The 25741-nt window shown below is 35.7% G+C and overlaps 1 protein-coding gene and 1 long non-coding RNA gene across 2 annotated transcripts in view; one reads left to right on the top strand and one right to left on the bottom strand.

Annotated features, from left to right (window-relative positions):
- Positions 1–16279: 16279 nt before the first annotated feature.
- On the bottom strand, positions 16280–21196 carry LOC130453734 (uncharacterized). Its single transcript, XR_008911264.1, has 2 exons — positions 20636–21196; positions 16280–19212 (listed from the first exon to the last, which is right to left on the bottom strand). It is a non-coding gene; the product is annotated as an uncharacterized LOC130453734 (long non-coding RNA).
- Positions 21197–21208: 12 nt separating this feature from the next.
- The window catches only part of FAM171B (family with sequence similarity 171 member B), an 89174-nt gene continuing 84641 nt past the window's right edge, over positions 21209–25741 (top strand). The window contains exon 1 of the mRNA XM_001369296.4: positions 21209–21869. Within this exon, the coding sequence (XP_001369333.1) occupies positions 21626–21869 (244 nt within the window). The 5' untranslated portion in view covers positions 21209–21625. The remainder of the gene's footprint in view (positions 21870–25741) is intronic.

Consider the following 25741-nt stretch of genomic DNA (forward strand, 5'->3'; position numbering starts at 1 on the left):
CCATCCTCTCAAATCAGAGGGAGGGAGGTGCCCAAGGGGTGGAGGGTGTGGAAAGGAAACTAGAACAAGTTCTGGACTTTTGCCACTGTGTTGGAACAGGCAACAATGGGAATATTAGAGAGAGAAGAAATTGTCAAGACTGACAATTGGTGGCGGAAGGGGCAACTGGGAGTGTGTAAGAGTTAAAATTTGGGGAGGAAACTGAGGCAGGTAGAAATTAATTTCTCTCTGCAAGGAGTATTATATTTTTAGAGGTTTATTAAAGTTTTAGGATTAAAGAAAATACAGAATAAGAAAGCATGTGTCTAGGCCCAGAGAGGCCTAGAAAACCTCATCTACATTATGAAAAAGACGCGTCTGCTTCCCAGCAGAAACAGGAAGAGAGAGAGAGACCCCACCATAGATGGAGACCCTTTAAATAATAATTTGCTCTCGGCCCAGATGAGAATTCAGTGAGATTATAAAGCATCCTGGAAGTAAAGCAAGGACTTCTGAGGATTGAAGTCCTAGATTCAAGACTTCATTTTTACAATTCTTTGTGTGATCATTTGGGAAGAAGGATTTCCTCAAAGGATCATAAAAACATAATCAATTTAAAGATTACAATAATTTGAGGATAAGAGAAAAATAAAGACAAAAAAAATAAAGACAAAATAATTGCTGGATGCATTGACAAAAAGCCAGTTAGGGGACAGTCCCCTTTGGCATGAAAGTATACCTACAAATAAATGTTCAGTAAACTACACCCGAAGTTCATTCTTGATCTTCTTGTGCAGCTTATGGTATGGAGGCTTCTTCATGGTGTATTCTCCAACAGTTCAGTTTCTGGATTCAATGAGGTCGCATCTTTCTTTACCTAAAGTTCTTCTTTAAGGGAATTTAAACTTTGCAATTTAAATAAAGATATTTTTTTACATTTCTCCATGTTGTGGGTGATAGAAAAATACAGGATCGCTTGGGGATGCATGGCTGACGTATGAGGTATATGAATCAATTGGCAAGAGCTATTAAAAAGACATAAGAAAAATGCAAATAAAAAAGAAAATACTGGATAAAATATAGACTATCCAAGTCTTATGTGTGAAAATTCTAAGTAAAAGAAAAATAAATCTATAACAGGTCCTTGAATCAGGGCCAAATTAAAATGATCTAAGCAATGATGCATTTACCCAGTCAGTAGTCAGGCCTACAGAAAGTTACCACACTATGAAAGACAGAAAAAAAGAGACTAGATTGTAGGAGCCAAATTTTGAGATACTTGGTAAAATGTGGAACAAGGAAGACCTGCCTTTAACACATTTTAAACAGCCACAACCTCAAACCCCAACCACGTTCAAGTCCTCTTTGTCTAAGCACAAAATTACATCAATCCCACCAGGACTGGTTGGTCTCTTTGACCTTGTGCTCGATTGGCACTATGGAGTTTAGCTTTGTGCTTCTTTGGCATTGTGAAATGGCTCTTTTGTGTATATCTTGTCCTGGAATCAGACAGAAGTATTAAGCAAAGTCCCATAATTCATTTTAAATAATTAGTGGCATCATTTTTATAGTCCCAAGCTTTTAGGGCATGCATTAGCAAATGTATCTTAAACTTATATTACTAGAAAATAAAAAAGTTAAAGAAAATCTTAATACTGGTGACATGTGCTTCAAATATAAAAAGGAGAGAAAAAATAAAAATTAAAAAACTGAATTAGTATATTGCAATGCAAGAAAATGTAATAAAAGAGTTTTTAAAAATTCAAAAATATAGCTTATAATCATTGACACACTGTGTCAGCTAAGAAAATAAAGATTATAAGGCTTTCTCACCAAAAATGAGATCCATTTCCTCTTCATATCTGGCCATGATGAGTGAAAGCAAATGAATTGAGCAAGGTAACATTTGTCATTGTTAAAGAACAGTAGTACAAATATGTAGATATCAATATCCCCAAAATCCTCAATAGCCCAATTAATTACAATAGCAAACAAACACACTATTATATTTCACATAAGTTGCTGTATGACATTTTACAAGACCTATGAAGTGATGGATATTTGTCACAATTTTTACAAACGTAGCAATCTTTCAACCTTGGTAATAAACATATTTTAAAACAAAGTAAAACTCATTTTGGGTTTAGAACATCATCAAGAAATCTAGATATCATTCTGGTAGAGGTAAAGTAGTGAGCTAAAGAGTATAAATAAGGGGTGCTCCTTTTTTGGAGGCTTTTTAGGGATACAAATGCCCTGAGATTAACTGCCCAACTTCCATTCACATATTTAGAAATGCAGGAAGGTTGGGGGTTATAATTGTATTTCACTTCTTCTACTAGAATGGGCCTTATCTCATGGTAGGGGAAGGGGCAGGCAAAATAACCAGAGATTATTAAAAATAATTCCAAAAATCATGTTTAAAAAACCCTTAAAATCAATTGAGATATTTAGCACATAAATTTTCCAAAGGTTGTTAATACAATTGTAACCAGTTCTGATGAAGTCCATCTGTCTGCTATGTGACAATTTACAAAGGCAAAAATAGAAAAGCTGTTTTCATATATGGGCTTAATTACAATGATATTTGTTCAGTATGGTTATAGGGGGAAAGCAACAGAATATAACAGCAGTTAAAACTCAATACATTAAAATGATTCAGTGTAACAGAATATTGAATGCAGTAATGAACTTAAAATCACAAAGTTAAACCATAAACAAAACAAACAGCAAAATGCAATAGAATACAGAGATTTTTATAAACCATTGGAATCTGAAATGCCTTAAAATATGTAACATCCAGTCTCTTTTAAAGCTCCTTGGATTTTTATCCATTTAGATGTGTATTGTAAGAAGGCAAAGTGGTAAGGGCTAAGCAATGGGGTCCAAGCGATCTGCTCAGGGCCACGCCATCATGAAGTGACTCAGGCCATATTCCAACCCAGGACCTCCCATCTCTAGGCCTGGCTCTCAGTCCACTGAGACACCCAGCTGCCTCCCCAAAGTTAGCTAAATGGTTGTACAGAGCTGAATTTTTTTCCTGACATGCAGGTGAAGTCAATAAAAGGATCAATGCAATTAAAAGATATCCTTGTAAAATAACCATGTTTTTAAGTTCCTGTTTGTAAGTCTCTTCTCTCCTTTTTTTCTCTCCCCTCCTACGATAACTCCTCCTGCCCCAGTCCATGTGGCTAATCTTAGCCTAAGGGAAAATTACCCTGTTTGTTACCAGCTGGTGCAAATGAGTCCTGAGTGATCTGCTCCAAGGCTAGAGTTTTGCTGGGGCAGGCAGGTGGGTCATCAGGTGATTGAGATCTGGGTTGAACAGGGACTGGGTGAGTGAGAGAGAGCACCAGGGTGGGCAGGGCTGGGACCAAGTGAGCGATATCAATCAAACAGGTCCAGATTACAGGCAACAGTAGCTGGGCCAGAAGGACTGTGACCAGGTGATCGATATTGAATCAAGAAAGTCTGAAGGGGATGGCTGCCAGCAGGAGCTGATCAGGATGGTTTTCTAAAAAAGCATCTTGGAGAAACGTGGTTAAAAAAAATTCTAGGCACTAGCTATTAAAAGCTGAACTTAGTAGAGAAAAGAATCAGAAGATTGAGATATTTCATTTTCCTGAAGTGGTTATGCCAAACTGTAAGAGTTAAAATTTTGGGGGGAAACTGAGGCAGGTAGAAATTAATTTCTCTCTGCAAGGAGTATTATATTTTTAGAGGTTTATTAAAGGTTACAGATTAAAGAAAATACAGAATAAGAAAGCACATGTCTAGGCCCAGAGAGTCCTAGAAAACCTCACCTACATTATGAAAAAGACGTGTCTGCTTCCCAGTGGAAACAGGAAGAGAGAGAGACCCCACTGTAGATGGAGACTCTTTAAATAATAATTTGCTCTTGGCCCAGATGAGAATTCAATGTGATTACAAAGCATCTTGGAAGTAGAGCAAGGACTTCTGGGGATTGAAGTCCTAGATTCAAGACTCCATTTTTACAAGTGTCAGTGGGTCTTTTGACTAGCACTTCCTTCCTGGCATAGGTAGTGGGAGGAGCTTTGGATTCCTAGTCTGGATAGGAGTGCCTTGATTTCTTCAGCCTGAAGAGACAGGCCCAACCAGACAGGAATAAGAGAATCCCTCCACCAGCATGTGAGGCCTGGCCTCAGCTTCAAACCTGAGAAAGACTCCAACCTTATTTAGGGACATCCCTCTTCCCTTTTCCTTGAAACCTCTCCAATCCGAACTGGTTATTAAAATTTATCTTATTTGAATATTGCAGTCAGATAAGTGGACTATCTTTCCTGGGACATATAGAGAGCTGAACCTCAGTTTAGTCATCCAATTACAAACATTCCTTATCGGACCCCGTCTGGGTGACCAAATTCTGGGGAAAGGCTTGTCCCTCAGGAAGGTCTGTGTTTACCTGCTCTGGGGCAAGTTTGGCAGCAATATAGCAAGAAAACATCATCCCCACAGGCTATCATAAGTGGCTCATTTCTTGGACACCCCATTTGGTTAAAAAATAGCCTCTCGGAAGGGGGCATCTCTCTCCTTTTACCTCACCAGCAGCCATATTCCCTCTCTCCCTTCAAATCCTCCATACCCTTGGTACAAACCTTCTGTATCCTCTGTTCTTCATACCTACCACATTCTTTCCCTATCAATATTACAAGGGTACTTAGGTGTTGATTGACGTGAGGAGGTGTAAATTTCAAAGTTTATTTGATCTTGCAGGAAAATAAGTTTCTGGAAATAATGGAGAAGTCTAATGGAATATCCAGTTAGGAAGTGATGATTAAACTAATTATATAACTTTACATTTATCTGAGCACTAGAACTGCTGGTGTGAGGACTTGCCAAGCCCGTTTCAGGGCTATTCATTCTTCTCTGGTTTCTACCTCTCATTCAACTCTCCCCTGTAGCTCCAAGGAACTATAGCATGTGCTGTACACCCCAGTAAAACAATCTCAAGAGGTGGGCTAAACCAGGTTGATATTACCTGACAGACTTTGAACCAATCAGTGCCTTAGAAGTTTTTTAGTCCAAGTATATGATGATATCCACCACTGGAGAGGACAGATGAGAAAAATTTGTTCCTATGGCCATGAAAGCCATTGTAATATATGTTGTGTGAGGTTTACAGGCTGGTCAGATATGGAAGAAGCCAACATCATCCACTATATTCATGGCCATCACCATTCATCCTGACTTTTCTTCTGACATTGGACTTGGATGACTGGAAGAGACAATGAAACTGAAAATTTTATGCACCTCTGCCTCACTTAAATTCCATTCACGTGCAAATCAAGATACTGCCCCATGATGTCATTGGTCCTCTTTGAAAACCAAGGACAAACAATATTATATATTACTCTAATGCAAAATTATTTTTGTATATAGTCTAATATTGTTAACACGACATGCTTACTAATTCTCCAGGTTTTATATTCTTCACTCAGTTGGAATAACATCTTTTAATGGCAAATCTGACAGACTTCTCAGTTCTGATTCTATCTTATAACTCAGTAGCTTTTGGTGAGCTTAGTCTGATGTGACACTGGTCTCTTTTAATTCTCTTCCTATCTGTCTAACTGCTACTTAGCAGATATTTTTGTTAGATCATTCTATCAAGCATTTTTTTTAACTTATAAAAATGGAGATTTTGAACCCTAGACTTCAATCCCCAGAAGTCCTTGGTATTTCTCAAAATTCCCTATAATTTCACCTGAGTCTCCACATTGGTGAGATCACAATTGGTATTTAACTGGGAGTAATGCCTCCCACTCTCTCTGCTCTTCCTTCCTTGCAATGATGTAGCAAGTATAGTGGTAAGCTAAGTGCAGGCATTTTAAATGGGCTAATCAGCCATGGGAACATGGTTTTTATTTTGTATCTTCTTTATTCCCTGATTTTCAAATGATCCTTAATAAACCTCATAAAATATAATATTTTTATTATTAGAGATATAAATTTAATTTTTTCATACTCTAGGCTTTTTTCCTAGATCCTTTCCTCTCCTGTATACTTTTTTCTTGTTGTTCTCATCAAATCACAAGAGTTCCTATTATTTTTATTTATATGACTCCCAAATTTACATGTCTATCCCTTTCTATAACTTCAGTCCTATATCAGTAATTATCTAATAGAAAGCTCCGTCAAGATAACCCACAGACATTTAAAATTTAATGCAGCCAAAACAGACTTCATTCTTTTTGCCCCCCAAATTAAGGTCTCCTCTAAAATTTCCTTTCATTAGAACTATCCTCTAAATCCTGGAGTCATTCTTGACTCTTTCCTCACTTTTTTTTTGCCACCTAATCAAACATCTTGTCAAATCTTGTAATTTCTACCTTCATTATATGTCTAGTATATGTCTTCTTTTCTTTATTCACACTGTCACTGCTCTAGTTAATAGAGAGTTTGGTGTAGCAAAAGAAGTGACTCTGGAGTCAAAGCAAAAGTGTTTTTATGCTGCCTCTGAAGGGGCAGAGTCAAGATGGTGTCTTAGTAGCAGTGAAAGCCAAAGCTTCTCTGACAATCCTTCCAAACCAATCTTTAAATAGTGCTTCAAAATGATAGAGTGAGGGTGCTCTCCCAATGAACATAGCTTGAAAGTTAGGCAGAGAGAGTTGATTTTCACAGGATATGGGGGAAGCAAAACTGAACACAGAGAAGTGCTGGCCAACCACCCCCCAACTTACTGTGCCAGGTTCTGCAACTGAGCATAAGCTAACTTTGGGATTCCAGGACACAGGCTACACAAACAAAAGAGCACCTCGGAATCAACTTCTTGAAGTCCCAGGCCCTGGAAGAAGCTCACAGTAGAACCAGAAGTCCATAGTGCTGGACCCTTTCAAGACTGTACTCCGGTGATGAAGACTTAGCCCCAAGGCAAAACAGTTCTCAGTGCCAAACTCCAAAAGCCAGTAGCAGAGGAAACAGAAGCAGCAAGGCCAGCAGCTTTCAGAATTCCGAATCCACAGGCGAAAAAAGTTAGGAAAATGAGCAAACAGCAAAAGAAAAACTTAATGCTCAAAAATCTCTATGGGAACAAAGAACAAAGCATGGAACCAACAGGAAATGGTGAGATCCAAGCAACCACATGCAAAATTTTAAATAAATGGTGGGGGAATTGGTCTTAGGTTCTGGAAGGACTCAAAAAGGAATTCAAAAATAAAAAAATTCAGGTCAAAGAAAAATGAGGAAAAAATTAGTCATTCAAAAAGAAAATGAGGGGGGAGCAGCTGAGTAGCTCAGTGGATTGAAAACCAGGCCTACAGATGAGATGTCCTAGGTTCAAATCTGGCCTCAGATACTTCCTTGCTGTGATCCTGGATAAGTCACATAACCTCCATTGCCTAGCCTCTACCATTCTTCTACCTTAGAACCATACATAGTATTGATTCTAAGGTGGAAGGTAAGGGTTTTTTTTAAAAGAAAAGAACATAACAGCTTAAAAACCAAAACTGGTCAACTGCAAAAAAGCAAAATATAATGAAGAAAAAGTAGAATTGACCTACTGGAAAAAGAGGCAAAAGAATCCATTGAAAAAAACAGTGCCATGAAAAGTAAAATGGACCAAATAGAAAAGGAGGCTCAAAAGGTCATGGAAGAGATTCATTTTTTAAAAATTAGAATTGGGTAAATAAAAGCTAATGACTTTACAAGACATCAAGGAACAATAAAATGAAAAGAATGGAAAAAATAGAAGAAATATGAAATATATAATTCAAAAAACAACTGATTTGGAAATAGATCCAAGAGAGAGACAAATTAAGAATTATTGGATTACTTGAAAGTCATGACCACCTAGACATCATATTACAAGAATTATCCAAGAAAACTCCCCTGATATTCTTGAATAAGAGGGTAAAATAAAAAATGAGAGAATCCACAGAGCATCTTTTGCAAAAAATCCCCAAATGACAACTCCCAGTAACGTTATAGCCAAGTTCAAAAGCTCCTGGGTCAAAGAGAAAATACTGTAAACAGCCAGAAAGAAACAATTGAAATATCATGGAACCCCAGTCAGGATTACACAGGTTTTGGTGGTTTCTACATTGAAGGACCAGAAGGCTTGGAATATGATATTCTGGAAGGTGAGGGAATTGTGTTTACAAACAGGAATCACCTAACCATCAAAACTGACTATATATTTTCAGGGAAAAGTATGGTCATTTAATAAAAGAGAAAATTTCCAAGTATTCTTGATGAAAAAATCAGACAAACAGAAAATTTGATGTCCAAATACAAAATTTAAGAGAACCACAAAAAGGTAAATAAGAAAGAGAAAAAAAAATTAGAATTTGATAAGGTCAAATTGTTTATATTTCTATATGGAAAGATGAAAGATAACTCAAAAATTGTTATAATTATCATAGTAGTTAGAAAAGTATACATAGAAAGTGTGGTGGTAAGCTGTTTAGGATGATGTGTAAAAAAACTAGGGGTGAAAAAGAGGATTGTACTAAGAGAAATAGGAAGAGAGAAGTAGTAGTAGTCTCTTGGTAACTGAGAATGACAATTATCTTTGTGTGTTTTCATTTATGGATAGATGGGTTTGCACAAAGACACTTGTGTGTGAAAGTGATTTAAGTGGAAGAGTTGATGCACAGAGACAGTCCCACTCTCTCGGCATTGGAAGCCTGGGTCCAGTGGCACGAAAGGTTGTTACACCTGTAGACTTCCTCAGCTGCATTGGATGGCCATGTTGTCCTTTGTGCTCCAACACACCCTAAGTACTCCACAGTGATTTGCTGTGTTGCCTTCTTAGCCATTGAACCTTCTTGTTGGTTTCTTCCGTCTGTTCAGCTGAAGCAGTCTTCACATGCTGGGTGAGCAAAGCCCTGGTTCACCAGGGGTCGACAGCCCGATGGCTACCCTCAAAAGGTTTAGCCGGCCTGTCAAAGCCATTGCCCAGGGTGTGGCCGCTGCTTCATGCTAGCAGCTACTAGGAGCCACAAGTGAGAGTTGGGTGTCAGGTGGGGGTCAGTGGCTGGAGAGCTGCCCTAGGAGGGCATGACAAGCCCTCCATACCAGAGATACTACCCCTCTCTGAACAGAGAAATAAAATGGGATATATTATTTCACACAAACAGGCATATTTGTGAGGGAATACTATTACAGAGGAGTGGAGGATGAGGGTCATGATAAGTAAAACTTAAACCTTACTTTCATTGGAATTGGCTCAGAGAGATAACAGTCAGATTCATTGGGGTATAGAATCATATCTTATCTTATTCAGAATTAGAAAGGGAATAAGAAAGTGAGTGGTGAGTGGTGAGTGAGTGGTAAAGAAAAATGGAGAAGTTGGGAGGGTGATTAAAGACCCTATAGAGAAGTAGGAGGGGAATGAGAAGGGTGGTGGTGGGAAGAGGAGTAATAAAAGAGAAAGGAAAGTGGGGGGAGTGACCAAAAGCAAAACACCGGTGTGGAGGGAAAGAGTAAAAGGAGAAAGGGAAGGATTAAAAGAGGAAATCATGATGGAGGGGAATACATATATGGTAATCATAACTGTGAATGTAAATGAGATAAACTCACCCATAAAACAGAATCAGATAGCAGAGTAGATTAAAAACAGGGATCCAACTATATGTTTTTTATAAGAAAGACATTTGAGACAGATAGATACACATAGAGTAAAGCTAGTTGGAGCAGAATCTATTGGGCTTCAACTGAGACAAAAAAAAAAAGCAGGAGTAGCAATCATGATCTCAGAAAAGAGCAAAAATAGATCTCATTAAAAGAGATAAATAATATAATTACATCTTCATAAAAGGTAGTATAGACAATAAATAAATATCAGTACTTAATATATATGCACCAAATGATATAACATTCAGATTTTTAAAGGAGAAACTAAAGGACCTTAAGGAGGAAATAGATAGTAAAACTATACTAGTGGGGTACCTCAACCTTCCTCTCTCAGAACTAGATAAATCTAATTAAATAAGACAAGTAAAGGAAGTGAATTAAATTTTAGAAAAGTTAGATTTAATAGATATATGAAGAAAAGTGAATAGTGATAAAAAAGAATAAACTTTATTTTCAGCAGCACATGTCACATATACAAATATTGGCCACTAGGACATAAAAACTTCACAACCAAATGCAAAAAAGCAGAGATAATAAATGCAACTTTTCCAGATCATAATGCAATAAAATTATAATCAATAAGAGTTTGTGGAAAGAAAAATTAAAAATTTTTAATTAGAAACTAAATAATCTAATTTTTCAAAACAGGTAGATTTAAGAACAAATCTTAGAAACAATCAATGATTTTATTGAAGAGAATGACAAGGATGTAACATATCAAAATTTATGGGATACAGCCAAAGCAAGACTCAGGGGAAATTTTATATCCCCGAATGCATATATCAATCAAATAGAGAAAAAGCTGATCAATGAATTGGATATGCAACAAATAAAACTAGAAACCAAACAAATTAAAAATCCCCAGTTAAAGACTAAATAAAAATCAAAAGAGAAATTAACAAAATTGAAAGTAAAAGAGCTCTTGAACTAAGAAATATGACTAGAAGCTGGTTCTATAGAAAAAAGATAGAGTATTGGTTAATTTGATTTTCTTAAAAAAGAAAGGAATCAAATTAATAGTATCAAAAATGAAAAGGAAATGAAGAGGATATTAAAGCAATTATTAGGAACTATTCTGCCTAATTACATGACAATAAATCTGATAATCTCGGTGAAATGGATAAATATTTATAAAGATATAAATTGCTTAGATTAACAAAAGAGGAAATAGAATACTTTAAAAATCTCAACTCAGAAAAAGAAATTGATCAAGTCATCAATGAATTTCCCAAGAAAAAATACCCAAGACCAGATTGATTCACAAGTGAACTAATATCAAATAGTTAAGGAAAAATTAAACCCAATACTATCTAATACAAACTATTTGGCAAAATAAGTAATGAAGGAATCCTACCACATTCTTTCTATGATATAAATATGGTTATGATACATAAGCCAGGAAGACCAAAACCAGAGAAAGAAAATTACAGACCAATTTCCTTAATGAACATTGATGCAAAAATCTTAAATAAAATACTAGCAAAGAGACTATACAGTATATTACAAGAATTATTCACTATGACCAGGTGGGATTTATACCAGGAATGCAAGGCTGGTTTAATATTAGGAAAACCATCAGCATGATTGACCATATCAATAATCAAAATAATAGAAATGCATAGGCATCTCAATAGATACAGAAAAACCTTTAACAAAATACAACACCCATTCCTTTTGAAAACACCAGAAAGCATAGGAATATAAGGAACTTTTGCTTTTAAAAAATTAGTTTTATAGGGTCTTAATTTTATATGCTTTTATAGGGTTTCTCTTCAGACTTTCCCCCAATAATCTGAGTGAATATTCATTTTTAGAGAAAAAATTGAAATGCTTACCTATTACATTAGGTTACATAATTTATGATTCCCCCTTTCCCCTCCTTTCCTCCCAACTCCCAAACCTAACAAACAGTTCCACTGGGTTATACATGCATCATTGTTCAAAACCCATTTCTGTGTTATTCATATCTGCAGTAGTGAGATCCTTTAACATCAAAACCCCAATCATATCCTCATCACATTATGTGATTGATTACATATTTTTCTAATGCATTTTCTTTTCCACAGTTTCTAAAAGGACTTTTCCTTAAAATAATAAGCAGTATTTACCAAAAACCATCAGCAAGTATCATCTTTAATGGGGATAAGTTAGAAGCCTTTTCAAAAAGATCAGGAGTGAAGCAAGGATGCCCATTATCACAACTATTATTTAATATTGTACTAGAAATGCCGGTTTTACCAACTAAAGAAGAAAAAGAAGTTGAGGGAATTAAAGAAGGCAAAAAGGAAATTAAACTATCACTTTGTGAATAATGTGATGGTATACTTAATGAATCCTAGAAAATCAACTAAAAAAGCTAATCAAAATAATTAATAACTAGCAAACTTGCAGGATACAAAATAAACCCACATAAATTAACAGCATTTCTATATATTTCCAAAGACAATCATCAGCAAGATTTAGAAAAAGAAACTCCCTTTAAAGTCACTGTACACAATATAAAATATTTGACAATCTATTTGCCAAGTAAAATGCAGAAATTATCTGACCATAATTACAAAATATTTTTTACACAAATAAAATGAGATTTAAATAATTAGAAAAACAATTGCTAATAGGTAGGACAAGTTAATATAATAAAAATGACACACATACTTAAATTCATTTACTTATTCAGTGCCATTCCTGTCGAAATACCAAAAAACTATTTTATAGAACTAGAAAAAATAATAACAAAATTCATCTGGAAGAACAAAAGGTCAAGAATATCAAGGGAACTAATGAAAAAAAGGTAAAGGTTGGTAGCATAGCAGTACTAGGTCTTAAACTATAATATACATTTCTGAATAAAGCAGTAATCCTCAAAACAATCTGGTAATGGATAAGAAATAGAAGGTGGATCAATGGAATAGATTAGGGGTAAATGACATCAGGATTCTAGTGTTTGGTAAACCCAAAGATCCCAGCTTTGGGAGTAAGAACTCATTATGTGACAAAAACTGCTGGGAAAATTGGAAAACAGTATGGCAAAAATTAAATTTAGATCAATATCTTACTCCCCATATCATTATAAGGTCAAAATGGGTATACTTTTTAAATATAAAAAGTGATATTTTAAGTAAATTAGGGGAACATAGAATAAACCTGTCAGATCTATGGAGAAGGGAAGAATTTATGACCAAACAAGAGACAGAGAACATTACAAAATATAAAATAATTTTGATCATATTAAATTAAAAAAGCTTTTATACAAATAAAACCAATGCAACAAAGATGAGAAGAAACAACAAACTAGGAGAATAAAATTTATAACAAATTTCTCTGATAAAGGTCTCATTTTCTTAACTATATAAAGAGCTAAGTCAATTTGATAAGGATCTAAATATTTCCCTAATTGATAAATGCTCAATGGATATGAATAGGCAGTTTTCAGATGAAGAAATCAAAGCTATGAATAATCTTATGAAAAAATGTTCTAAATCCCTCTTGATTAGAGAAATACAAATTAAAACAATTCTGAGGTACTACCTCATACCTATCATTATGGCTAAAATGACTGTGAAGGAAAATAATAAATGTTGAAGGGAATGTGGCAAAATTGAGACACTAATGTATTTTTGGTGGAGTTTTAAATTGATCCAACAATTAAGGAGGGCAATTTGGAATTATGCCCACAGGGCTATAAAAGATTACATGCCTTTTGATCCAGATATACTACTACTAGGTCTGTATCCCAAAGAGATAAAAAAATGGGAAAGGACTTGTTTGCACAAAAATATTTATAGCTGGAAATCCTTCCAAGTTGACATCAATCCATGAATAATTACTCTTTGAATATAGTCATTCATTTAATTCTGTATTTATCTAATTGTATATCATCTAGCCCATATCCCTTTGCCTTGTGCAAAAAGACAACATAAGAAACTATTAAATGCATTTCTAGGTACAGATTATTTATATTTCCATGATTCTATGATTCCAGTCTATCATCCTAAGATTTTAGTGAGTACATTGAATAGTTGCCATAGCAAGAAAAGAATTATCACCCTATAGCAAAACCGATGATGAGTCCTTTTCAACTTAGCAACGCTCGATCTTGATGAAGAGACACATAGTTCAACCCTGATGCCATAATCACCGCGTTTCAGCTTTGTGTATGATATGGCAGAAGTTAAGTTCTACTGAATTAGTTTTCAAGAATACGGAGTCACCTTGATTCCACAATAAAAGTGTTAATGTCCAATTACATTGGAGCATGTCTAGTTACTTTGTCAAAAAAAAGAAGTGAAGTTATTAATTAATTTGTTCTCAACTGAGCTATACTGATTCTTAAGACTCACTGATTTCCTACTATGACTTTATTAATAATTCTAGAGTTTTGTCAGGAAAAGAAGCCAAGTTCATTTGCATGACTTTCTGATGCCATATTTTCTCTCTTTTGAAAATTTGAACAGCATCTGGCTAGTTCTAGACTTTATGGAACCTCACTGTTCTCCATCCCTCTCTTTTTTATTAAAGATAATGAAAATAATCATTTAGGGTTGCCAGTAACTTGCCAAAATATATATACAGCCCTCCAAACTTATAGTGCTACCCAAAGGGTAGATCATACCAAAGGGTATGATGCTTTCCTGAAAGAGAATTTTGCACTTAGAGTTGCTAGTGACAACCTTTTTTCCATAGGATCTGTACACCAGAACATCTCATAATAGGAGAGCAATATCCAGGACTGCTTCTCCACATCCTGATCTTGTTCTTTTTTCTTCTTCTTCTCTGAAGTTTAGAAGTTTTCTTCATTTCTCAGATCAAATAATTTCTTCCTTTTTTTAAGGACAAAAACACTGCAAAGAAAACATTGTTGAAAGACTAAAGAAGTCTAGTCAATTTAAGGATAAACCATTATTTTAGAGAATTGATGCTGACATATACTACCCACCTTCTGACAGAGTAATAATGAACTCAAAATGCAGAATAAGACATACAGTTTTGGATATATTAGAAATGTAGACACTTATTTTTATTGACTGTATATTTGCTACAAGTATATTTGCTACACCTCTTTTTTTCTTTTAGTTTGAGGGATATAAAGGAGAGAAAAATATGCACAGTGTGAAAAGGAAAACTGAAGCAAGTTTTGGACTTTCTGCCACTCAGGTGGAACAAATAGCATTTGGAATGTTAGAGAGAAGATATTGACAAGAATTGGTGGGGGGAGGGGAACTTGGAGTGACAGTTGATCTGGAAGAGGTTCTTTTTTCTGGCCCTTGAACTGGAAGGAGAGCTCTCTCCCTGTCTCTAGATAGAAGTACCTCTACTCATGATTTTCCCAACTGTTTACTCTACCTGTATTCCTGTAATCCTGTCATTGGACAAAAGGATTAAAGGGGAGTGGTTTGAACTGTAAGGTTGATCTTTAGGGGCATCAGCCTGAAGAGACAGGCCCAACCAGCTCTGAAAGTCAGAACCTTTTCTTTCTCTTGTTGTCTACTGCTAAAGACTTTGAACTTAAGAAAACTAGCATAGATATAGCATAGACAGGAATAAAAGAAACCCTCCATCATCCTGTGAGGCTTGTCCTCAGCTCAAAAGCTGAGAGAGACTCAAACCCAATCTAGGGAAATTCTGATTCCCTCTTCCCTGATACCTCCCCAACCCAAAATTGTTATTAAAATTTATCTTTATTTAATAAAACCATAATCAGATAAGAGGATTATTACTTCAGGGGACATAGAGGGAGCTGAACCTAAGGACAGCCATTCAACCATAAATGGTCCTTTTTGGACCCCTGCTGGGCAACCTTGGTCTGGGACAAGCCTCCTCCTGCAGCATTCATAGCTGCACTCTTTTTAGTGGCCAAAAATTGGAAAATGAGGGGATGCCCTTCAATTGGGGAATGGCTGAACAAATTGTGGTATATGTTGGTGATGGAATACTACTGTGCTCAAAGGAATAATAAAGTGGAGGAATTCCATGGGGACTGGAACAACCTCCAGGAATTGATGCAGAGTGAGAGGAGCAGACACAGGTAAACACTGTACACAGAGACTGATACACTGTGGTACAATTGAATGTAAGGGACTCCTCCATTAGTGGCAATGCATTGACCCTGAACAACTTGGAGGAACCTATGAGGAAAATCACTATCCACATCCAGAGGAAACATAGTGGGAGTAAAAACACCGAAGAAAAACAACTGCTTGAATACATGGGTCAAAGGGACATGGTTGGGGATGTAGACTCTAAACGAACATCCTAGTGTAAACAATATCATGGAAATAGGTTCTGGTCAAGGACACAAGTAATACATAATGAAATTGCGCATTGGTTGCGGGGGAAGAGTGGGTGGAGAGGAGGGAGGGAAATAATGTGATTATTGTAACCAAGGTATAATGTTCTAAATTGACTAAATAAATTAATTTAATTGGAAAAAATAAAAATAAAATAAAGTGATTCATAATAGAAATTTCATAGTTTCATGTAAAATTTATCCTTTTTCTCTCGTACTATGTGAATGGATTATTTTATTTATTCTTCTATCCTACTATGTATATGGATAATTTTATTTGATATTTAAATTTAGACTTAACAATGATTTAAAATGATCATGCAAAGCTTACATGAAAGATTTATTGATCATTTTTTTCTAAAACTTATCATAAAAAAGTTTTCATCATTACTACCAATAAAAATGAGTCACCAACATACATGATGATCACAATATTTTTAGTAGTCTTCCTTGGGAACAAAGTACACAACCATCAACTGGGGAATGGATAGAATTAATGGCATATGAATATATGGGATATTATTTCATAATATGAAATGACAAATATGAGGGATTCAGAGAAGCTGGGGGAGTTTCACATAAATTGATTTTTATTGCAGAATAAAATAAACAAAACCAAAAGAACAACATACACATTGATTACAATAATGTAAATGAAAAGAAAGGAAGCTTTAAGGAATAACTTAAAAGTCAAATAAGATCTAAGAACTAATAATAAACCATAACCCCTCTTCACAGCAGATAAATGGAGGATCACTAAAACAAACTTGTCTGATATGGTTATTATATATTATCTGGTTTTGCATAATTCATTTTTCTTTGTTGCAAGTTGCTGGTGGTAAGTGCTTATTTCCGGAAATGACTATGATTTAAAAATAAAAGATATCAGTAAATTGTTTTTAAAAAGATGACTGAGAGAACATTAACAATGCCAACATTCTTATTTATAAAATTTGATTAGAATAATTACTACATTCATCAAGGGCTTCATTTATAAAGGAATAAGAAATGAGGATTCAAGCCTTCATAATTGACATATAACAGTAGAATAAATCTTTACCATCACATAATTTTCTAAAGTGTATAGTGCAGATTATTCCATTGTACTTGTTGAATTTTTTAAGATCCCCACTGAGTAAAGTATTAATTTGAATGCTCTTTTTAAACAAGTTATCTCTCATGTATATGTTAAAATTTAAAAGATTCCTTGGAAGATATAATAATGGTGAAAGCCTTATTCAATGACTTTCTGTTATTTAATATTAGGTGAGTCACACAAGATACAGCTTTATAATTGTCAAAGATTTTCATCACTACAATAGAGATCTAGTTCAGAATACAAATTGAAGAGGGATTACTATATATGATAAAGTCTTTCATATACTAGAGTTTTCAATTACATTGTCCTGCTTTTGTCAAGCCTTGGACAGAGCCATGAATGAGACTTATAAGCATTCAAAAGAGCTTGACCTAGCATCCATCTAGGAAAAATCAAGTGGACAAGAGATGCTTATTGTCAAAATGGCTTTCATATATTAATATCAAAATTCAAATCAATGAATCTCAAGGTTAAAAATGAAGAATGGAACAGAGAGTAACCTATCAGTATCAAATCTCAAACTACATTACAAAACAGTAATCATTAAAACAAGGTGGTACTGATTTTTTTAAAAAGTCAGTAGGACAGATTAGGTGTATAACATACAGAAGTGACTGGTTACTGAACATTCATTAGGTGCCTCTTTTCTGCCAGGCACTATTGTAGCATAGTGTTTAAGACTTTAAAGACCTTAGAAATTTGATGAGCTCAATAATAAACTACGAATCCAAATAAATAAAGGAAAAACATACCATTCATCTCCTGGCCCTGAGAAATTCAAATATAGAAAGCAACTTAAAATTTCATCCATGGGAATTTCTTCTGCTGGTAACCATATGCAGATATGTGTGTGTGTGTGTGTGTGTGTTAAAAAGTTTGTTAAATGTGCATAGTGGAGGAACAGATGAATAAAAAATACTTGTTTTTGAAAAAATAAAAAATCCTTCAATATGTATTTGCCTATACTAGCACATTTCCATACTAGCAATGCTTGAAAATTACTATCTTTTTATTTTTTGTTTTTTAAGGTAAGATCAATGGTGTGCTTCATTTTTCTTCTTCTGGACCCATTACTTAAAATTAGGTTGATCAAAATAATATATGAGCCAGGTATTGATAATACTCACAAAACTCAAATTGAATTTGTAGTTTATCATTATATTAATAAATGTTTATAATATAAACTATTTTGAAAAAATTTCTATATATTTCTCAGATTAAATCTCTAGATATTAGAAATCTATCTTTCTGCTGTATCCCTCATTTTACAGATGAAAAATGTGAAGTCAAGAATATTAAGTGACTTCTGAGGCTAGTAAAGTAAGTAGTAGAGCTTAGATTTATACCTAAGTCTTCTGAAATGATCTCTTTCCTATTCTGTGCCTTTTAGAATCCTTGATTTAAGACTCAGCTTGAAATTCACTTTTTTTTTTTTGCAGGAGTCCCATACTGTTAGTATCTTTCTTTAAAGGTTATCATCAGTCTCTATTGCATGAATCTTGTGTATACCTGTTTATATTTGTAAAGCTAGAAATCACTATGGTTTACTAAGACAGAGTTAAAATACTCCAAGTTCACAGTAATTTTGCTCTTGAAAGTGCAGTTACAAAATAGAAGTATACCTCATGAAGATGTATTGTTATATACTTTTAAAAAACAAACAGTAAAAAATGGAGATTCACAGTTTCATTCATTCTTTTTGTGTACTGATATAAACATGAAAAAACTTTTTTTGCATTTAAATCCAAAATAACAATCAATACAAATATAAACTAGAGGTGTTCAAAAAGGCCTCATATAGAAGGCAGTGTTCGAGTTGCACTTCCACACTAAAAATGCTCAAACACCCTTTGCATGAGGAAAATGATGTCCACATTTATAAAGTGAATTGATCAGAATTATGTAGCTCCTATCAAAGTTCAGATTTAAACATGCCTATTCACTGAATAGTATATCACAGCAATTTCTTGATGTATAAAGCTTTGTTTACCTTAAAATATTTCCAAAATATGAAGTTACTCTATGCGGATGCCTTGGTGATGCTGGAATGGGGAGGGAAGGAAAGGGGAAAGAGGGAAGTTCCTAAATCAGTAACTCCATTGCTAAATCAGAATGCCAATGTAATTAAACATGAGATGGACACCATAAAGAGAGAAACACATTCATCTTCTTGGCAAGTCTTTTCTTTCTGATCTGCCAGTCAGTATTTTGGAATCATTTCCTCTTCCTCTCTTCTCTCCAGGAGCAGAGGTAACTTGGAAGAAAAAGCAACACAAGCAGCTTGGTATGACTAATTAGAGTTTGTTGCACTAGGCATATACCAACCAGCAAGGCTCTCTATCCTCCTCTCCCCCTCCCCCATCCCAAATACCTCCTGCTTACACTCAGGAGACAAAGCTGTGGTGGAACCAATGATGCCCAATTTCAATTCATTTACATGTGTATGTGACAGGCAACATCTGCTCAAAAAAAGTATTTTGTGGTCTTGTTTTCTTCACAACATACTCCTTCCCACTCTTACCATGAACCCTATTTTCTACTCAGCCTCATCTGGATTTTAAACAAGAATTTGATTTGTATTCTTGAAAGTGCAACTTTAGTAAGCCTGATGAAGCCAACAGTATTTTCTTAGACTATTTGATCAGGGACGGATAGTGACAGTCTAGTTTAGTATTTTACCCAGGAATAAATAAGTTCATTACCATCCTCAAAAGGGAAGAAAGTTCCACAGTTAGGAAGAAAGGGAATTTTACCAACCAGTTTCACCATAAAATGAGGATGTTTGGCAATCAGAAAAGAGTCAAACTTTCATTTAAAAGCAAGTGATGACGGTAGTGTTAGCATATTTTACAAGAACAGGAGTGATAGGGAAGAAATAGTGAAGTAACCTAGTAGTTGACCACACAACTTCAGATTTAATATTGGCCTTGGTATACCTGGTCTATTCTGCATGATAAAGCAGTTAAAAACAAAAACAAAAACAAAAAACCTCTTTGTCACAGTTCTCAAATGAAGCCGCATTTCAGAAATCATTCAAACCAACTGCATATCTGTCGCTTGTCTCTTCCTACAAACTATCCACCATGATTAAGGAAGTAGGTTATTCTTTTCTTTTTCTTTTTGTTTTTAGCAAAGTAAATGACAATAACTAAATTCAATCTACCTTCCAGCAAATAAATGCCCTCTACCGCCTTTAGTCCCTGCACTCATTAATCACACTGCAACTAAAATCTGATCATTTTATGTCTGGAGTATGCATGATTGAGCTATTCAAAAGATGCTCCTCCTTGGGGACTTATCGCAAGTCAGGCAGATGGGTTTTCCGGAGGCCAGTTTCTAAGTACCCTAAGGGACTTCCTGTTCTAATAGTCAGCTGCAAGAGCCTAGAAGTAATGCCCTTTATGCTGGATCTCAGCTTTGGCAATTTAAACCTATAAAGGGGTAATGCTGTCCAACCAGAAATCTCTTTCTAGGTTTTCACTTGAAGTTTATCTTTATAGTATTACGTATAGGGAGTCTCAAAGAATCATTAGCTTCCTTCACAGTTTAGCTCAAAAGTCACCTCTTACTAGAAGCCTATCTTGATTGCTCCAATTGGTAGAGCTTCCTGCCCCTCACACCTTCCCCAACCAGAAATTACTTTGTATTTTCTTTGTCTATATTTTAAATTTACTTACATATGCACAGGTTGTGTTGTTACTACCATAGCCCAATTAAGTAGCTGGAGTCAGTGTCTATTCCCCTTTTTTCCCCAAGAACCCTAGGATATTGCCCAGGACACTGTAGGTCCTTAAAACGCTTCTTGCTTTGATTAAGGCTAAAGTTCAGAGAAGGGTTGGTCATCTGAGCTCGAAACCTAAGTCTGGGAAGCAGAATGGAAGATGGTGGGGTTTCGATCACGTCCCTCTCCAACCCTTGAACCTTAGAAAAAAGAAGAGAAAAAGATGAGATTTTAAAAGAATATTGTGGTGTCTGGAGTGAGGGGTCTTGAAGGAATAACAATAAATCCAGTCAGAGCTAGTTACCCAGCAGTTGGAACAGGATGAGGTTTTAAAATGACAAGAATTGCACCCTTCCTATGATGTGGAGGGGGTTTTTGGTGGCAGTGTAACCCAGTCCTTCTCCCTGTTCAGTAAGACCGGGAATAGTTAAAAAAAAAAAGGTGGGTGGAGACACTGGGCCTTTTTCAGTTCCAATGATAACTCGTACAGGCAAAAGCTTGCTTTTTAAAGAATAATAATAACAGAAATTTACTCTCCATCCTCCCCACATAGTCCCTCAGAACTAACTTCCATTCCCAAACCCCGTTGGTCCTCCCCGAGGGCCGCGAGCAGCCCTCTTCCTTCTCTTCCTTTCTCCTCCACCTTCACCCCTTCGTCCGCCCCCGTCACATGTGCTGAGAGCAGAGAGCGTTCTCTTCCCCTCCTTTCTCCTCCCCTCCCCACTCCTCCCATTCCCTCCCAGCCACCTCCTCCTCCTCTCCCCGCTCCTCCACGGTGCGTGTGTTTCGGTGTGTGTGCCTGTGTATGTGAGCGGACGCCCGAGTGTCCACGGGCCAGCGAGGCGGGGGAGCAGGCAGCCCCGCAGCCGCCGCTGCCACTGCCTCCTCCGCTCCGAGAGCTTCTCCTCTGTCGCAATATGCCTCCTCTGCCCCCTGGCTTTTCGCCATGTCGAGGATTTGCGGGAGCTTTCCCTTCACTCTGCTTCTAGGTCTGGTCGCGGTACTGCTGAAAGGGAGGCTCGTTCCCGCAGCCTCAAGAGCCGAGCCCAGCCGCTCGGACCTAAGCCTGATTCAGCAGCAACAACAGCGGCAGCAGCAGCAGCAACAACAGCGACAGCAACAGCAGCGAGAGGAAGAGGAGGACGACAGGCCAGAGGTACCAGGAGCATCCTCTAACCTATCCAGTTCAGGTAAGGTCTCCAGTGCCCAGTTTTCTTCCTTCCTGTTCCAACAGTTTGATTCAGGAAGCCTTCTTTAGCCAGCTCCATCTCTATCACCCCATTTCCCGGTTCCCACTTCCTCCCTCCTATTTTTTGTGCAGATCTCCAATCTTCCCTTGTGGTTGAGAAAAGATCCCTTCAGAGGGTCTGGCTTTCTTTTAAGCGCATTGCACTGCAGTCTAGGGGTGCGGGGGAGGATAGCTGCCTTATCTAATCTTCCCCGCCCTCTTCTATTCCCGAATTCTCCGTGTCTCTCAAAAATGAATTCTCTCTCCAAATCCTCCATCCTGAAGCACACTCTGACTTTCCAAATGCTACCTTTCCTATTCCAGGGAAAGAGAAACCTTTCAAAACATTTCTCCCTTCTGTTTGATCCCTGCTTAAACAGAATTCTAAAAATTAGAGCTGTAGAGGCCAATCTTTCCGACTTGTAAAGATAGCTTAAATGAGGCAATTTCTTGGTGGAGAAGGGGAAAGAGGGTTACTTTGCTGTTATGGAAGTAAGGGGATTATGGTTCTTACTATTTTTGTATCCATTAATGCTCCACTGGTAATTCAAGAACAAAATTGCGTTTAGCAATAACATACCCTCCCCCACCCCCTTCCTTTTCGATTGCTGCATTGCTGTCCACCTAAACATTATTTTCTATGGAAGCTCTTAGGAATTGTGTTACAGTGGGGTTTTGTTGGTGAAAATGTTGATGTTGTTTAGAAATTACTACCTGCTAGCCCTATACATGATACCTCAAATGAGGGCTTTAAAGAGACAGGAACAGGGTTCTGCTTTGCAAGAATCCTCAGAGTACCAATTCAGGTTTCCTATCTGAAAATCATGAAACAAACAGGATGATTTAATTTCCCAAAGTTATGTGCCTAGAATGAAATAGCTTTAAAGTGTACTGTGAAGTGTGGATAGTTCCAGCGCCTTCAAAAACTCAATTGTTGATTATCATTATACTCTAGATAAAAATGTCTTGAAGAAGTGTGTTTGATAGGATTTTCCCACTCTCCTTTCCCCCCAACCCTTGTATCTGGGTATTGGTACAAAAGCAAATGAAAAGATGTTTCTGTGGAAACACAATTCTTGCTTTATGAAAGGAATTATCTTAGCAAGCTCTCAAAAATAAGAAGCAAAGTCTTTGAAGGAAGAGCTAATTATTGACAATTTTGTCTTGTCCATAAATTATCTTTAATTTTTCTTTTGAAATTAAGTAGCAGTTAAACAGTAAATGAATTTTCATTAGTCTGACTTTAGACTCAGGAATATGAAAACTTAAAATATTTGTATTTTTACTGTACATAACATTTATTTTTTTAGTGTTTTGAGAAGGACAGACTAGGAAATCTATTTGGGAAAATATTACTAGTGCACCCTATGTAAAGGTCAGAATTCTCAGGCACTAGGAAAGTAATAACTATTCAACAGATTGATTCAAGGACCTGGATGGTTTTATCCTGAGGGGCTCTCCTTTTATCACCCTAGAATTCTAAGCCAGTGGTGAACAAAGAGTAATTCAACTAATATCTTTCTTAATAATTGGAATATAGAATCATGTAACCTTATCAAAACCCTCTGGGGGAAAATATAGACTTTACTATTCTTTTGATAGCATTATGGCTACCCTAATGCTTAATGTATTTGTAATGTCTAATATCTCATCATACAATTGAAAGTATACCTAACTTTAGTAGTTACTTTTAAATCTTAAGCATTTTTGGTTAATACTGTGTTGATGACAATTTTATTTTTTTTCTCTGAAAAGTTTAGGCAATATTGACTATGGTAGTTATTAGGTAGGCTTATAAATCCTAAGCCTGTATTTTTAGTTAATAGCTATACACAAAGCACCAAAGATTGAAAATTAATTGATAGCTATGGCCAAGTTCCTTTATTAGATTCTTTATAAGTGACTCATAGATTGGCAGCTTTGCCTGACCTTCCTCACTTTCCCACAATATTCCAATATTTGAAACTTAAGTGAATATCAATATCCTGTGCCTTTACATAGCTGGCACTGAATCCGATTTTTTCTTCTATATTCCTTTAGTTATTGCCTCAAAAATGATTGTTTCATGTATCAACTTTGTCCTCAGCACTTTTCTAAGCTCTTCAGGGGAGAAAATGCATAAAACAGATTTCTTGTACTTGGGTAACATTTTTTGTTAATAAGATTGATAAGATTCATACTTAGACAAAATGCAAATGAGAGCATAGCTATTACATTAGAGCAGGACAAAGTGCCATGAGATCAGATGAGGTCTGAGAGAAAACATTTCTACATGAGATCAGTGGAGGCTTCCTGGAAGAAATTGTATAACTTTCCAAAACATCCCCTTCTTTCTCTTCCCTCCCCCCAACTTGAAGATGGTAAGCAGTTTGGTTTGGGCCATAGAAGCATTATTATGAAAAACAGACTTCCATATCAGTCATTGTTGTAAGAGCACACTCATAGAAAATTAAAACCCCAAATTAAAGCAATAAATAAATTTATATGAAAGATAGTATGCTTTGATCTAAATCTGACCCCACAGTTCTTTTGCTGGAGGTGGATACTATTCCTCATCATATATAAAGGACACTTTTCATTATAAAATACCTTGATGTTTTAAAAAATATATATGTTTTTATCAATATCTTGTTTTTATGTTGCTTCATTTTATAATACACTCAGTCCTCAACTTTTGCAGGGTAACATTCCAAGAAAACAGTGTGAAAGTCAAAACTGTGAATATTGATAACATTGAACTTATGTGAAATAGGGGATTAGATTCACATAGCCACCAAAAAACTGTAATCTTTTGTTAGATATTGCTTCATACAATTTTTATAACAAAATATTTTGATTATAGATATTTTTCCTAACACAGTAGCTATGAAATAATCCATAAAATGCAGTACAAAAAAGAAAATTGGTAACATACAAAACATTTTTTCTCACTGGTAGTTCCTAGAATTCTGTGACCTTTTATGCCAATGCCTCAATGAAAAAAATTGATGTTAGGTAATATTAACTTTTACATGTGAAATCTACAGTACTATAAATATATTCCTCCTTTTTATGAATATAATCAACCTTTGATTTATCATCATCAAATTTGGGGAGACAATAGGTACCAACATGTCCTCACAAGTTATCTAACATTTTTATTTTCTCACTATCACATTCTCACTATCACAAGACTTTACACTCTTGAACTTAGAGCCCAAAGGACTTTCACTCCACCTTGGGGGCATAAATACAATAGAAAACTTAAGTTTTAAAGGCAAACAATGAAAATGTATAATGAATACAGTTGAAGCTCTGTACAATATAGGGTAAATAAGACTAGTGCAGAGCCTAGTAGTATGACAGCCACTTTACAAACTTCTGTTTTCTCATTTTTCTCTATTGCATATCAATGTAAATACTACATGAAAATGAATATTAAGTAATTAATAAAATCAAGAGAATACATGTTACAAAATTAAACACATAAATGCTGAGAATAGACTATGTCTCTGCTCTATATCATGATAAAAAAATAAAAAAAAGAGATAAAAATACATTTCAGTAAAATTAAGCACATGTTAACCAAATATGGCAATATATTCTTCACAGTCTTCCATCTGATAGTCTCTTCTTCTGGGCAAAGATCAGTCATTATAATTATTTAATGTTTAGTTATAGTTTTTGTTGTTATTTCCATTTTCATTGTCTTAATCAGTATATATGTGTATGCATATATACATACATTGTTTTCCTAGTTTTGATTACTTCATCTTTCATTAGTTCATGAATGTATTCCCAGACCTCTATGAATTCTTCATATGCATTGTTTCTTACAGTGAAGCAATATTCCAT

Source organism: Monodelphis domestica, chromosome 4 (genome assembly GCF_027887165.1).
Source record: "Monodelphis domestica isolate mMonDom1 chromosome 4, mMonDom1.pri, whole genome shotgun sequence".
NCBI lineage: Eukaryota > Metazoa > Chordata > Mammalia > Didelphimorphia > Didelphidae > Monodelphis > Monodelphis domestica.